Source organism: Rhipicephalus sanguineus, chromosome 5, assembly GCF_013339695.2.
Source record: "Rhipicephalus sanguineus isolate Rsan-2018 chromosome 5, BIME_Rsan_1.4, whole genome shotgun sequence".
Taxonomy (NCBI): domain Eukaryota; kingdom Metazoa; phylum Arthropoda; class Arachnida; order Ixodida; family Ixodidae; genus Rhipicephalus; species Rhipicephalus sanguineus.
The window spans coordinates 138,420,290-138,433,513 of NC_051180.1; the positions used below are offsets into that span (position 1 = coordinate 138,420,290).

The following is a 13,224-nucleotide window of genomic DNA, read 5'->3' on the forward strand; positions in this document are numbered from 1 at the left end:
CAATCCAGATGTGCAGACCATAACCCTAACTACTAGTTCACTATACCCTAATCACACCGTGAAAAGAAAAAGAAAAAAAGGGACAGCAGTTCTAAACCTTTTTGTGCTTGTCCTATCATGTGCAGAACGCTTTTTAAGCCACTTTTGCCACAGTACACCTTTGCTGTACGGAGAAGCGTATTATGATACAGGAGGGTTACTAGTACTCGGTGTCACGGGACACAGCACATTTTGTTCCTTAATTACTCACACGTGCACACGCCATTTACTAACAAGTACTAGTGCGATTGCTGACATCTGAAAAAATTACTGGCAATCATTCAGAGCGGTGTATGACAGTTCTGCGGCCCGAGAAACAATAAACAAAAACGTATGCCAGTTTTATCTTTTCGCTCCTGCTTCACGAATCTCCCGAATTTCAAGGTCACCATGTTGGCAGATTCACAATAGCAGATGCAGCGCTTGTCAAATGGTTTGACAGGCTGTGCAAATGCTAATGTGGACTTCGACATTGCTTGCACTGTGGGGTGGTTCAACAGACTGCTTTTATTGAAATAGCAGTGCTCAAGTGCACTGTGCACGAGTTAGCTGATGCTACAGTTTGCACATATATTTTTCATTTCTAAAAGTAAGTCTTATTTGTTGTACTGCTCTAAATTTGTGATTTCGGGCCAGAAAAAAGTTTTTTTTTTTTCCCGTAACTTGCTCCAAATTTAGATTTTCGTGCGCCAAAAGCAACATTTTGCTGCTTCAAAAATTGCTCGAAATCCTAATTCGGCTGTTGCACCCCTGGCCAAGTCATGCACATACTTCTGTTTCTATTGTCTTCAGTTTCATGATGTTAGATTGGCATAATTTCGGATGGGACACTTCCATCAGAGCCAGCATCATCTCTAGTGGCAAGATTCTTTTTCTTTTTTTCTTCATTAGAGCATAGAGAGTCACAATTGGTTTAACCAAAATGTCGGTTCTACCAGGTCTGCGTGTGGCTTCCATTATTGATGGTTCAGTATGCTTTCTTCAGGCTGGAAAGTCATTGCTTTGATGAGGAACTCATGATAATACATAGACAAGTCGTCTTTATTTTGTCGCGTGCCAGCGTGCCGATGCAGCGAGGATGATGAAGTCTGCGGAGGCACGCTGGCACGCGACAATTTTATCTTGTGTTATTTTCGAGCTTCTATGCGCATTGATTTTAATTTAGCGCAGGATGGCTACCCTTCAAGCCACTGCAAACCGTAAACAGTGTTTACTAGGGATGGGCGAATATTCGGGTGTTTCAAATATCTGAACAAATATTACAGTATTCGAATTCACTTGGATACGAATTTATATTATTCGGAATTTCGAAGTATTCGAAATGAACGAATATGTGGATGTTTGACCACACATAACCCCCTGTAAAGGTGGTTTCACTGCAGCGTCAGGTTGCTCTACCGTGAAACCACCTTTACAGGAGAAATCTGCACTGCCGCGAAGCCACACTTCAAGCTTAAGTGTACTTTTTTTTTTTAAGTTTAAATCGTGTTATATGGGCTAAGTATAGTAATTTTTAAATTGTAACATATTGTGCCACTTATAACTTGCACCCTACTGCTATTCAAATCTTGATACTATTCAAGGTTGCTTCCACTTCGTTTCAAACCAAAAAAGTGACTTTCGCTCATACCTAGTTCCAATTCTTAAAAATACTGTGCAAGGGTCATGATAAAAACGCTCATTTTTCATAATAAAATGCGCTATATACTATACGAACTATTCGATTCGAAATTATTCGACCAAATCACTATTCGCTTTGGATTCGCTTCGAACCTCAAATTTGCCATTCGCCCATCCCTAGTGAGTGTTTACATATGAATGATGTGCTGGAGGGACTTCCAAGTGCTTATTCTTTGCTAAAGAAAATGTCGCATGTTGATTGTGCTACAAGATACTATGTATGTTATAGTACCCAGAAGCCTGCTGAGAAGAGAATGCACCCATTTTGGGTGGGTCTTGCAGTTAGCTAACGCGGGTTGTCATGGAGGTATGCGAAATTAGGAAAATGAAAGTGTGTGTGTAAGTCCAAGTTCTTATCCTAAGCTGTGTTAAAAAGAAAAAAAGAAAACCATGCTTTTTTGTGTTTAGGTAATTGGCATGACCTCAATCGTAATTAGCCGATGGAAATGAGTATAAGCTTATAGAAATCTGTTTGTGCATGCAAAATTGTCTTTTTATTTCTTTTTGCGTGTTTTATTGTTTGCATTTATAAATTATTGTACTTGCATACATTGAATATAATTTGGGCTTGCAAGTGCCTGCATTTTTCGCTTACTTGTCTTTTGTGTTTCGTTTATTTATTTTTGCTTTGTTACATGCTAATTGGGCAAATGATGCAAGGTATATCCTAGGTGTACTGGTCGTCTCACATAAGTTTGGTGCTGCCGTTCGTGCCTCCAACTTGCGTGTGCGGTCTTTGTATATACCAACTCTGCTGTCTCTGGGTGTCCTCCTCAGATCTTGGACGAAGTGCACCGCATCCTGAGGTACGTGGAGGTGACGCCCACGCTGAGCCGTGCCTACAAGGTGACGGATGAGCTCTTTGACCTGACCACCATGGCCATGGAGTACTTCAAGGAGCACATTGAGCCCACGCTGCCCGAGATCAGCTACTTCGCAGCCGACTTCCTCGACTACCCTTCTTCTTACTCTCGTGAGCACACTTCCATTTCCCGCTTCCTCCTTTACGTCTCAAGTTTCTACGAGAAACATCAGACAAGCAATGGTTTAATTGTCGGGTCTTTCCCATTGCTCCACAGCTAGCTTGAAAAGCCAGATATCGCTGATGGAGGCGCCGCCGTGTACAAGCACGCAGGGCTCACTGTCCAGTGCACCCCAGTCTCCTCAGCCGCCTCCAGTCAACCCAACAGTGAAGAAACGCCTACGAAAGCTGAGGGAAAGCATGAAGAAGTGAGTTCGACATTTCGTGTTGCGACTGCTTTGTGTTTGTGTGTTGGTGGTGTAGACCATAATGGACCGATCATCTCCCTATAAAGCAAGTTCGCTTGTCTGCCTTTGCTCGTTTGCCCCCCTTAAAGGTGGCAGCGATTATCGTTCAAGTAAATAACTGCTAGCTTCTCTTGCTGTGTCTTTTCTCCTGTGCATGGTTCAGTCAGAAAAGCAGCATGCGTTTTTGATGACAGAGTGCACCATGCTGGTACCCAACGCTGTTTACAGAAATTACTACACTGCCACTGTAGAAAGCTTTTGGGAAATCTAGCTCTGCTCATGAGAATCTTTGCTAGCTGGATCACTCTGGACATCACTGGGTGATCAGGAGAAAGGTTGGTTCTGGGCCAAGCTTATTAAATCACTTTTTTAATGCTCTTAGTAAGTAATCGCTAAGCAAGATTGGACGGCACCTTGCAACGTTAGTGGCGAGTGATACGTGCTCACACATGACACCGTGAAGATCAAGTTGAGGGTAGGCCCTTTTTTCTTTTGTATTTTGAATTTTCTAGGCTGAATAACTTCAGGCTGCGTGCCCCCATCGCTGCCATTCTTGCTGCACTAATCTGTCCATCTTCAAGTCTACGCAACCCGCAAGTTAAAAATGTGGGCTTGAATAGTGTTAGAGGGCCCCTTTAAGTCCCTGGCCCTTTTAGAATGCAATGCAATTCATTTTTGCCGGTGAATAATTATGTGGGCCCTAGCAGGCGCGTTCCAAATTTATGATGTTGCGGGAACTTGGAGTGGGATCCTCAATGGTGGCGTTGCCACCCATAGTTCTTGCATGTTTTCTGCCTTACCGAGCACCTTCTTGCAGCATGAGTGCTGCTTTTAGTATTAAATCATTTTCCTCTTTGGTGTCCGTTTAAACCCTACCATTAAAACCCTTAATGATTATACAGTAGACTCCCGTTAAGACGAACTCGAAGGGACCGCGGTCATCTGTTCGTCTTATCAGGAGTTCGGCTTATCAGAAGTGCCCTCAAAAAGAGACATGCTAATATGCCAAGTGCATCCAAATATGTTACTTGAAAACGCTGAATGGAGTAGACTTACAATATGGGCAAAAAGACAAGAAAAGGCATTTATTTGGCTCATCTAGATAAAAACTATGCCTTAAATTAGAGTATTTACACGAATCTTAGGGCACCCGATTTCGCGTGTTCAAAAATAAAAGTGCTCATGAAGATATTTGCTACCACATTTTAATGATAAAACTGTAACACACTTCTATGTTGACGATTAGAAAAATTAAGAGACATGCACCATTTTCCTCAAAGAATGCAAAATTTATTGTCCTGGCAGTTCCTTTTCTTCTGTGAGCCTGTTTTGCTGGCTCTAAGATCACTTCTGGATACGCCTCGGTCGCGTGCTGTTGCCTTGACAAAGTCATTATACGCTGAGTTGCTTAAGAAAGTCTGCAAGGTTTTCTTCGAGGTCCGGATATTTTCCCGTTTTCGACCCGTAGTAACTTTTCCTGATCGACGTGCAGCTGGAGATATCCCATCGCGCTACTCACGGTCACAAGCCTCGCGCACACACAAAAGACACGACGCAGCTATATTCACTGTGCAAAATAGCCTTCCTTTGTCGTGCGCTTCCACAATCAAGATTGCTCATCACAATTTGCACTTCACTGGGAACAGATACAACGCGCACAGGTCCTACGCGAACCAACCACAAAAAATACATGTGCTCAGCCGCCATTGTGTGATGGCGATGACAATCGCCGCAATCCTGGTTTCGGTTTGGTACTCGATTGTGATGTTGTCGCTTTCTTTTTTTTGGCGGAGGGGCCCCAAGCCAAGCTCTTGTGTTCTTCTGTTCTCCTTCGTACTCCAGCTGGGAGGGAGACCGAAGAACGGGGAGGAGGGGGGGATACAAAAAGACGCAATGGCTTGGGGGTCCCAGTTTTAAATCCCCCTAGTCTTTTTGTTGCTTGCTTTGCTGATAAAGCCCCGCACCTCCCCCACCCACAGGCTGGGGGTGAGGGGGGACACCGGCTTTATGCGCTGACCGGTCTTTTTGGTTCGCGTCTTTGCTACAGGAAGCGCTTTTTTAAAATCTTTTTTGCTTTTTCTTGGTCGCCTGAATGCCCCACCAAAACTGCAGTGTTCGCTTTGCGCACGCGCGCTTGTCGATCACCGCGAAGGTTCGTCTTAACAGAAGAGTAGAGTTGGTTCGTCTTAAGCGAATTTTTTTTGCATTGAGTCTATGGGAAACCAAACAAGTGGTCCTGTGTTGTTCGGTATAAACGAGAATTCGTCTTAACCGAGTTCGTCTTACCGGGAGTTCACTGTATTATGTGAACTTAAACTGCGCTTGAGACAAAACACCAGAGTAGAAGTAGACAGGCGCACACACGCTCCTTGAACCATAATGATGCCTTTTTCTTCATCGACAAACAGAAACAGCGGGCAGGTGCTGGCGCTGCGTCGAGAGCTGAAGCTGACGCGCCGGCGGGTAACCAACCAGCAGCGGCACATAGTGGAAATGAAGGCGCGCCAGGACGACTACGACCAGAAGTTGCAGACGACGTCGCGCAAGCTGAACGCGGTGCTGCAGGAGCTGAACCGGTGCAAGACGGAGTTGCAGTACTGGCGCTCCAAGTCGCCCGCCGTGCCGGCCTGCACCTGCGGCAAGACCACTCCGCTTAGCGGGGGGCCCTCCCAGGGTGCCCCTATCGACTTCACACCCATCGACTTCCAGGAGGCTGCCTCTTCCTCTTTCGGACTGCAGGGTGAGTTGCTGGTAATTTTCACTGTTTGGAACCGCTTCACTACTTCAGACTACTCTGAAATTGCAGCTAAAGACACACATATAAAAAACAGAACAAATAAAAAATGAAAATTGGTTTGAAGTGGAATCGAAGCGAAAAGTATGTCGTGAAGGGCAATGCCCAGTGCTGCAGCCACATCACCAACCCTTTTCGAGCTTGCCTGACCTGTACTTGCTAGAGTAGAATCTCGGTGATAACGAATCTCTAGAAGCAGCAAAGTATTCATATCACCCAAAACTTTGTATCGCCAAAAAGCTAGTGAAATCCATTTTCAAACCATGACACACGCACAGAGCATTTGTTTCTGTAAAAAGAACTCTCGTATGTCTTTCTGGGATACACGCGAAAGGACCACTAAGAAATGGCAGCTGGTGGTAAAGCGTGTATAAATGCTTCGCTTGAGGACAACTGAAAACTAAGTGCCAAAGTTTGCTCCTCGATAGTCATAAGCGAATGACAGGAACGCCGAGGCGCTTCGTGCCTTTTTACGACTTCATTGCATTTAATCTAACGCTGTGTTAGTCGCGTACCTTCGGAGCTATGTAGCCAGTAGCGACTGTGGTTTCGTGCGTAGCGGTTGCGGAATACGATAGCTCCGTTATCAATCCGTGTGCACTGGCCGCTTACGTGGCTTCAGAAATGCGTCTTTGCTATCTATGCGTCTATGCTATCAATGCGTATCTATGCAGAAATGCGTCTTTGCTGCGGTTGCAGCAAGCAGCGTTGCTTTGATGCTGTGAGCGTTAGATGTGTGTATACTTTCGGTTTCTTTGTCACCATACATGACCGCGTCGATAGCAACCGCGATCTCGTGCACAGTGGTTGTGGCAAATGGTACAGTCGCCGACCGATTTTTCGGACCTGGAGGGGACCGAAAAATAGTCCGAAAAGTTGAACAGTCCGAAAAATTCGTTCACGCCTACATTGGCTGGAGCACACTTGGGGTGTTCGGTGGCAAAAATTCCAACCAAATGGCCTCAAGGTTAGGCACGCTCCCATGTGCGCCGCAGTTGTCTACGAAAAGGATGACTTTTCTGTGCTGACGCGCAAACTTGTGGTCAAGTCTTCGTACGTACTGCTCGAACAAAGATTGGGTGATCCACGCATTCGAATTGCTCTCATATTTGACAGGGAGGGTTTTCATTGCCCTGAAACATCTTGGGTTTCTCGCCTTTCCTATTACAAGAAGAGGGAGCTTCTCTGTTCCAGTTGTGTTGGCACCAACCATCACTGTGATGCGCTCCTTGCTGAGCTTGCCGCCGGTGCACGGGTCACCCAAAAATGCCAGAGAGTGATCCGGCAGCATTTTGAAAAATAGCCCCGTCTCGTCACAATTGAAGGTGTCTGAAGGAGGAGCATATTCTTCGATCAAGGCTTTGAGCTTGGTGAGACGATAATCAGACACAACAGCCTGATCTACCGCTCCTGTTTCACCACTCACTTTTTTAAACAAAATTCCGCGCCTCTTAAAGCCGCGCAGCCATCCGTCCGTAAACTTGAAATTCTCGATGCTCATTTTAAGAGCGAACGCCTCGGCCTTTTCTTTTAACAAATCTCCCGACACGGGCAAGTTCTTGGCCAAACTCCTTTTAAAGGGAAGCTGAAGCACTTTTTAAAAAAAATGACTTTGGAATGTGTAATCATAGTTTGATCCTTGCTGAATACGAAAACCAATGTAAGAGTTCACAGAAGTGAACGCAAATGGCATTTCTTGGCAAAATAACAGCGGCTGCAGCCGCAGGGCTTCTTGAACTGCTGAGCGAAGGCGGTGACGTCAACTTCGGTGTGCCGCGTCATCGGCGCCATCAGCTCTGTAAAAGCATGGCCTTCGCGATCAGTTCCACCAACGCGCGCAGCCAGAAGTAGTCACGGAGGCCAGGGCTCCGCCAAAACCACGGTGGTAGAATAAAACAGGTGGCCCATCGGGCGCCGCGAGCGCGTCGCCGTACTGCTCGAGTTGCTCGTGGCCGCCGCTAGGTGCGCTACGAGTTTTGGGGCCGAAAGACGCGCACCGCAAGCTCTCGCTGTGCTGTAAAAACCGGTTTCTCTAGCTAATTTTGTGGCTTTAAACGGTTGTTTGTGCTTTTACTAGCTTGTAGTGGCTGTCTGCGAGCTTCGACGGCAAAAGTAAGAGCGCCAGGCTTTATGAAGCTTAAAATTTTTTAATCGACGCGGGTAGGCCCGATATGACTGTCACAGGGTGCCGATTGCAAGAGACGTGCGCGTATTTTTTTTTTTTTTTTTTTTTCGAAACCGTGAAAATTCTTACCGGCGAGTGTACAGAGTAAAAAAAAAGCATTTGGTTTTCACGTTATCGTATGTATGTCTGAGGACTGTAGCTGGCGGTCTTTCCATGGAATTGCATTTCTCCACAACTGCAGTCGCTTTTCGTCTTTCGGCGCGGAGAAAAGACACAGCTTTTCTTTGCACGTTTTGTAGCCAGATTTGCAATCTGGAGCAAAGCATTTTCGTCCCATGGTGGCCGCCGCATCAGCGGCACAGATCGAGCCACCGTGGTTTCAGCCGTGGTTCCAGTTTACAAAGTGAGCGGAAACACTGATGCGGTCGCGCACGTTGGTTTGACAGAGCGCAACAAACGCGACGCATCAGAGCGGATCTCAAGCCGTGGGATCACCTAATCACGACCACAGTGATCTGGCCGTGATCATGGCTCGAAGGCTGATTGCGACTTTGCGACGCTGGTTGCGTCACATAGGGACGCTCTTGCTCTTCGGACGCTTCCACCCACGGACGCCTCCGCATTTATCGAAGATGACCACGCAGAAAGGAAGAGACGCGGCTGCAACGCTGGTTGCGTTGCATGCTTTCATTAGTGGCGCGTCCGTTCTAAGCGACGGCAACTCTTTAGTTTTGCTCTAGGCCTCTCTGGTGTAATAAATATACCGCGGAACTCTTTCTAAAAAGTTAAAGATGCAAATTGCAGTTTAAATGCTCGCGACGCACACTGGCCACATGCTTTCAAATGCGCCGGAGCGGAGATATCAGCCCAGAGTATACCTGCTGCCACCTTGCGGAAAAGCGGTGGCAACTCGAGCACCTCCGTGACACGCGCGGCGCATTGGCGGAGCGGCGCGTCAGGCGACCTGTTATTCTACCACCGTGGCCAAAACTACCGACGATGACGAAGTTCCGGTCACGCCCACACTTTCGGCGCGTTCGCGTGGGCGGAGCAAGATGAACTTTTCTTTCGCGTATTTTAAAGCTCCTGCTGCGACAACAGCGAAAAAAAATTACGCCATCGTCGAAAATAATGTTGGTCCTTGTTAACAACAAAGTTTTATCGAATTGTAAAACCACTTCAGCATCCCTTTAAGGGGAGACACTGGTCCGAAAAATTTTTTTTTTTATTTTCAGTATTTCGAGCTGAACTTTTAATACAATATGTATCTTTCACAGCTGAAAACAAATATGCAATTAGTTTTTTGCTATCACTTTTAGATTTTTAAATATTGACTGTTACATAAACTTGCATTCTGCCCAGCCTTTTGACATCTTCCTCATAAAATATTGTTACAAATTTGACATGACAGCATTCTATGAAGGCCAGGGAGTGCAACAAAACCATAATTTTATTTTTAGCTTCATTGATACCAGAGTTATGGCCTTAACAAGTATACTAATCAGAAATCTAAAACTGTTGCTTAACTTTGTTGCTAATTAAATCCCTGTTCTAAATAAAAATATCATATTTTTTTCTGGTTTTGTTGCACTAATCGATGCATAAGCTTTCAAATGCTGCAAGAATTATCAAAATCCGACTGCTACATCAAAAGATACTGTGGGCAATGGCTTAGGGTGTGATGAAAAATGTTGTTTTGAGAAAACGACAAAAGAAGTTTAGGAACATGCTGAGCATTTATATTCAACAAGAAAAGGTGTGAGTCTGTGTATTAACCATGTTAGAAGCCACCAGGAACGTAGTCATCATCATTCTCCTTGGTGCGCTTTCTTTTCATGGCATGCTTGAAGTTTTTAGCATGCTCATGCTTCCTCTCTGATGCCACTAGTCGGCGACTGTCCTTTTCTGAGCATCTTTCAGCGGCCACAACACTCTGCTGCAGGTGCAGCTCCTTCAATATGGCAGCATCTGCTCTCCCTTTGCCAGCGTTGAACCTTGCGACGGCTTCGGCCACAGCAGCTTCAACAGTGAAAAGGGACGCGTGTTTGTTCTTGGACACGAGCGACCAGATGATGGAGTGCAGGCTCTCCTTTGGGTTCTGCGTTTTGCCTCGCTGACAACGCTCCAGCAATTTCTTGTCAGAGAGGCGCGTGTAAACAGGCCGCAAGGCATCAACCACATACTCCGGCAGGTTGTAGCGATGCTTCGGAGGAGTCTCCTGCTTGGCAACAGCCCTGTTGTACTTGCACCATGACTCTTCACCAGTTGGGCAGTGAGAGTGCTGAGGGCTTGCATCAGTAGATGCTACGTGATAAAAGGTTGCCCAGACAGCATTATGCATGGCCTCTATGTTTCCTTCGTTACTTTGTAAAGCCCATCCATAATATGAAGTGAGCTTCGTGACCAGCTCGCCCGTCAGTTTGCCCTTGCCGCCAAGGCTTGGCTTTCCTTTGGCTCTTTGTTTTTGCAGGAGGTTTCGAAGTGCTGTGCCCATGCGCTTATGCACATGGTTGACACAGTCCTCTTTTTCTATTGGCACGAAGCCATATACCTGTGCCTCCTGCAGACTGTTGAAGGCCCGGCTGTCTCCATCACACAACATGGTCGTGTAGCGGAGCCCATGTCTCTCCAATGAGCGGCCAAATAAAATTTGTGCTGCTTCCACCTCCATTTGTCCTGGCTTACTGGAGGTATTCTTTTGGCAAGTGTGGCCAGCTAGCCACTCGGCATACCTTGAGTTGTCATCCTTCAGCCCTAGCTGGCAGCCCAAACAGAAGTTTGACAGGACGACGAAGTCGAGCACATAACCCGTGAATAGTTCAATCACGGTCCCTACACAAATATGGGATGAGTGGCCCCTGGTCAGCCAAGTCCCATCAAAGGAAACGGCGATGTTACCAGGATTTCCAAAGTTAAGTTCGGAATACACCGTTTTCACGGTGCTCGCGCAGTCCTCAATAACGCGCGCGGCAGCCTTCTGCGAGGCAGGGTTCATTTTCAATTTCACATAATCCTGGTATGTCTTGGTATGCAGGCCTCTCCGTGAAATATTTAGGGCGGAAAAAATATCATTCAGCGCAGTTTGTCCGTTTCCTGTGCTCATTGCCGCGCGAACCGCGAGCACGTTAATTTCAAAAGGGCCGTGCGCTGCGTCCCCCCCTGCTCTCGGCGAGCTCCATACGGTCTTCAGTTTGCCGCACTCGTCACATGTCAGAACAAGTTTCGCGGCGATGCCATATTCGCGGTCTTCCTTGGAGATTCTGCCAGGCCCGCCACACACACCGCACTTCATACACTGAAGAAGTTCTTTCACCAACTCTAAGCTAACGACGGTGAACGGCGTACCAGACGTTGCGGCTCCATCCGAGTCTTGGAAAAAAGACCGCTTGCGTTGTGTGGCAGACTTCGATGAAAGGTCTTGGAGAACATCACTCGCACGACACTCGAGGGCCACTTTTTCAGCGTCGGAAACCAGGGGAGTGTCGACGCGCACAGCTCTCGTGTGATCATGGGACGCGGCTATCGCGTCCGCGATCGCGGGTGCCGCGGCGGTGATAGCGCTGGCACAGCCTGCTTCGTCCGAGTTCTCGGCGGCAGAAGGTCTCACTGGTGATAAGGTGCGGGCTCTCGGACGCCGTTTTCGCTTTTTTCCGAACACATGAGCACTCCGGAACTTCCGATGACCGCCTGCCATTGCACCGAATTCACAGCTGTTGTTAGGCCTCTACGCAAAATGGCGGCTTGCACGCCGCGGTCTAGCAGACGAATCCCTTCACGTCCAATGGGAAACCGGGAACTGCCCCACGTGACAAAAACGCACCAATGATGTGCGAGTATTTGGTTTTTCTTTATGCGTGATAGCTGCGTTGTTGCTAGACGAAAAACGTTCTTCTGCTAGGAACAGATAATAGAAAAATGCGTCTTTAAAATGAGACCAAAATGGCCGCGCTACTTGGCGCGGTTCTCGCGCGCTGCGGCGTTGAATACGATCGTTTTTGAGGTGGTTTCGGAAGCAAAAATGGTCATCAAACTGACTTTGCGGCCCAATAACTCGACAAATACGCATTACAGAGCTATAGTATTTTAGGAGCAGCTTCCTTAGAACTTAATGATTATGAAAAAAAATACTTCAAAAAAATCGGTTTTTGAGAAAATTTTCGGCCTCCCATACCCGTGTCTCCCCTTAACCACAACTTCAGGGCTTCTTCAAGGGCTGGGTGAACGCCCTTACTGTCGTTCTTCTGGAATTTGTTGCTTGAGTTCTCAAACGCTGTCAATATCTTGATTTGGTTTTTCACATAATCGGACACAGTTTGCTTGGAGAGGTTGTATTCCTTGGCTGCATCAAGCTGGGAACGTCCACTCTCGATAAGCTTGACAATCGCTACTTTCTTCTCTAACGTCAGGGTCGTGTACTTGCCACGTTTCTTCACACCACCAGGCTCTCGCGATGGCGCAGATGGTGGAGCCATGGCGTCGAGCACGTAAAATCCGACGCTGCACACACGAGAAGCACAAAATGTCACGATGCGTGCGGAATGGCGACCGAACCAACAAGACACAAGAATGAACAAAGAATTACTCCTTCGCCGCTTGCTCCGCTAGCTTCGCTCATCGCCGTACTGTGTGATGATGATAGTGCTGACTGAAAAAGAAAAAGTGGCGTCTCTTGACACGTTAAAAAAAAAAAAAACAGGCTTCACCTCCGAGATCGGCAAGCGCTTTCCCATCTCGGAGGCGGTAACGGCCATTTGGAAACCAATTCTCGCCAAGTCAACTGAAAATCCAACATGGCGGCATTTGCATTGGCTGGTGGCGTGGCTCAAAACGAGTGATTTGGTCCGAAAAATCCAACTTTCAGGTGCAAATTTGTCCGAAAAATTGGTTGAAAAAATCCATTAGGTCTATGGAACCCCTGGCGGTGCATTTATGAAGTCCGGAATATCCAACAAGTCCGAATTATTGGAGTCCGAAAAATCGGTCGGCGACTGTAGTTCCGTTTTCAATCTATGTGCGCTGGCCACTCACGTGGCTTCAGAAATGCGTTGTTGCTATCTATGACCACGTCTACTGCAGTTTTGTCTGTGTCTGCAGCAGTTGCAGCGAGCGGCATCGCTTTGATGCTGTGAGCATTGGATGTGCGTATGCAGTGAACCCACTTATAACGATCCCAGATATAACGATCTATCGGTCAGAAAAACCATGTTTCGGTGCACTTAGATTTTTCTATGCTAACCATTGAAATTGCGTCCGCGAACATTTTTCAAAGCCTCCTAATTTTACAACGAACACTTCAGACACACTCGCGATAAAAATA

The 13,224-nt window shown here is 46.8% G+C and overlaps 1 protein-coding gene across 1 annotated transcript in view; it reads left to right on the forward strand.

The window, feature by feature from the left end:
• Nucleotides 1-13,224, forward strand: part of LOC119394270 (F-box only protein 28) — a 46,540-nt gene that overhangs the window by 17,699 nt on the left and 15,617 nt on the right. The window contains exons 4-6 of the mRNA XM_037661553.2: nt 2,497-2,692; nt 2,799-2,949; nt 5,397-5,728. Coding sequence (XP_037517481.1) covers nt 2,497-2,692; nt 2,799-2,949; nt 5,397-5,728 — 679 coding nt within the window. The remainder of the gene's footprint in view (nt 1-2,496; nt 2,693-2,798; nt 2,950-5,396; nt 5,729-13,224) is intronic.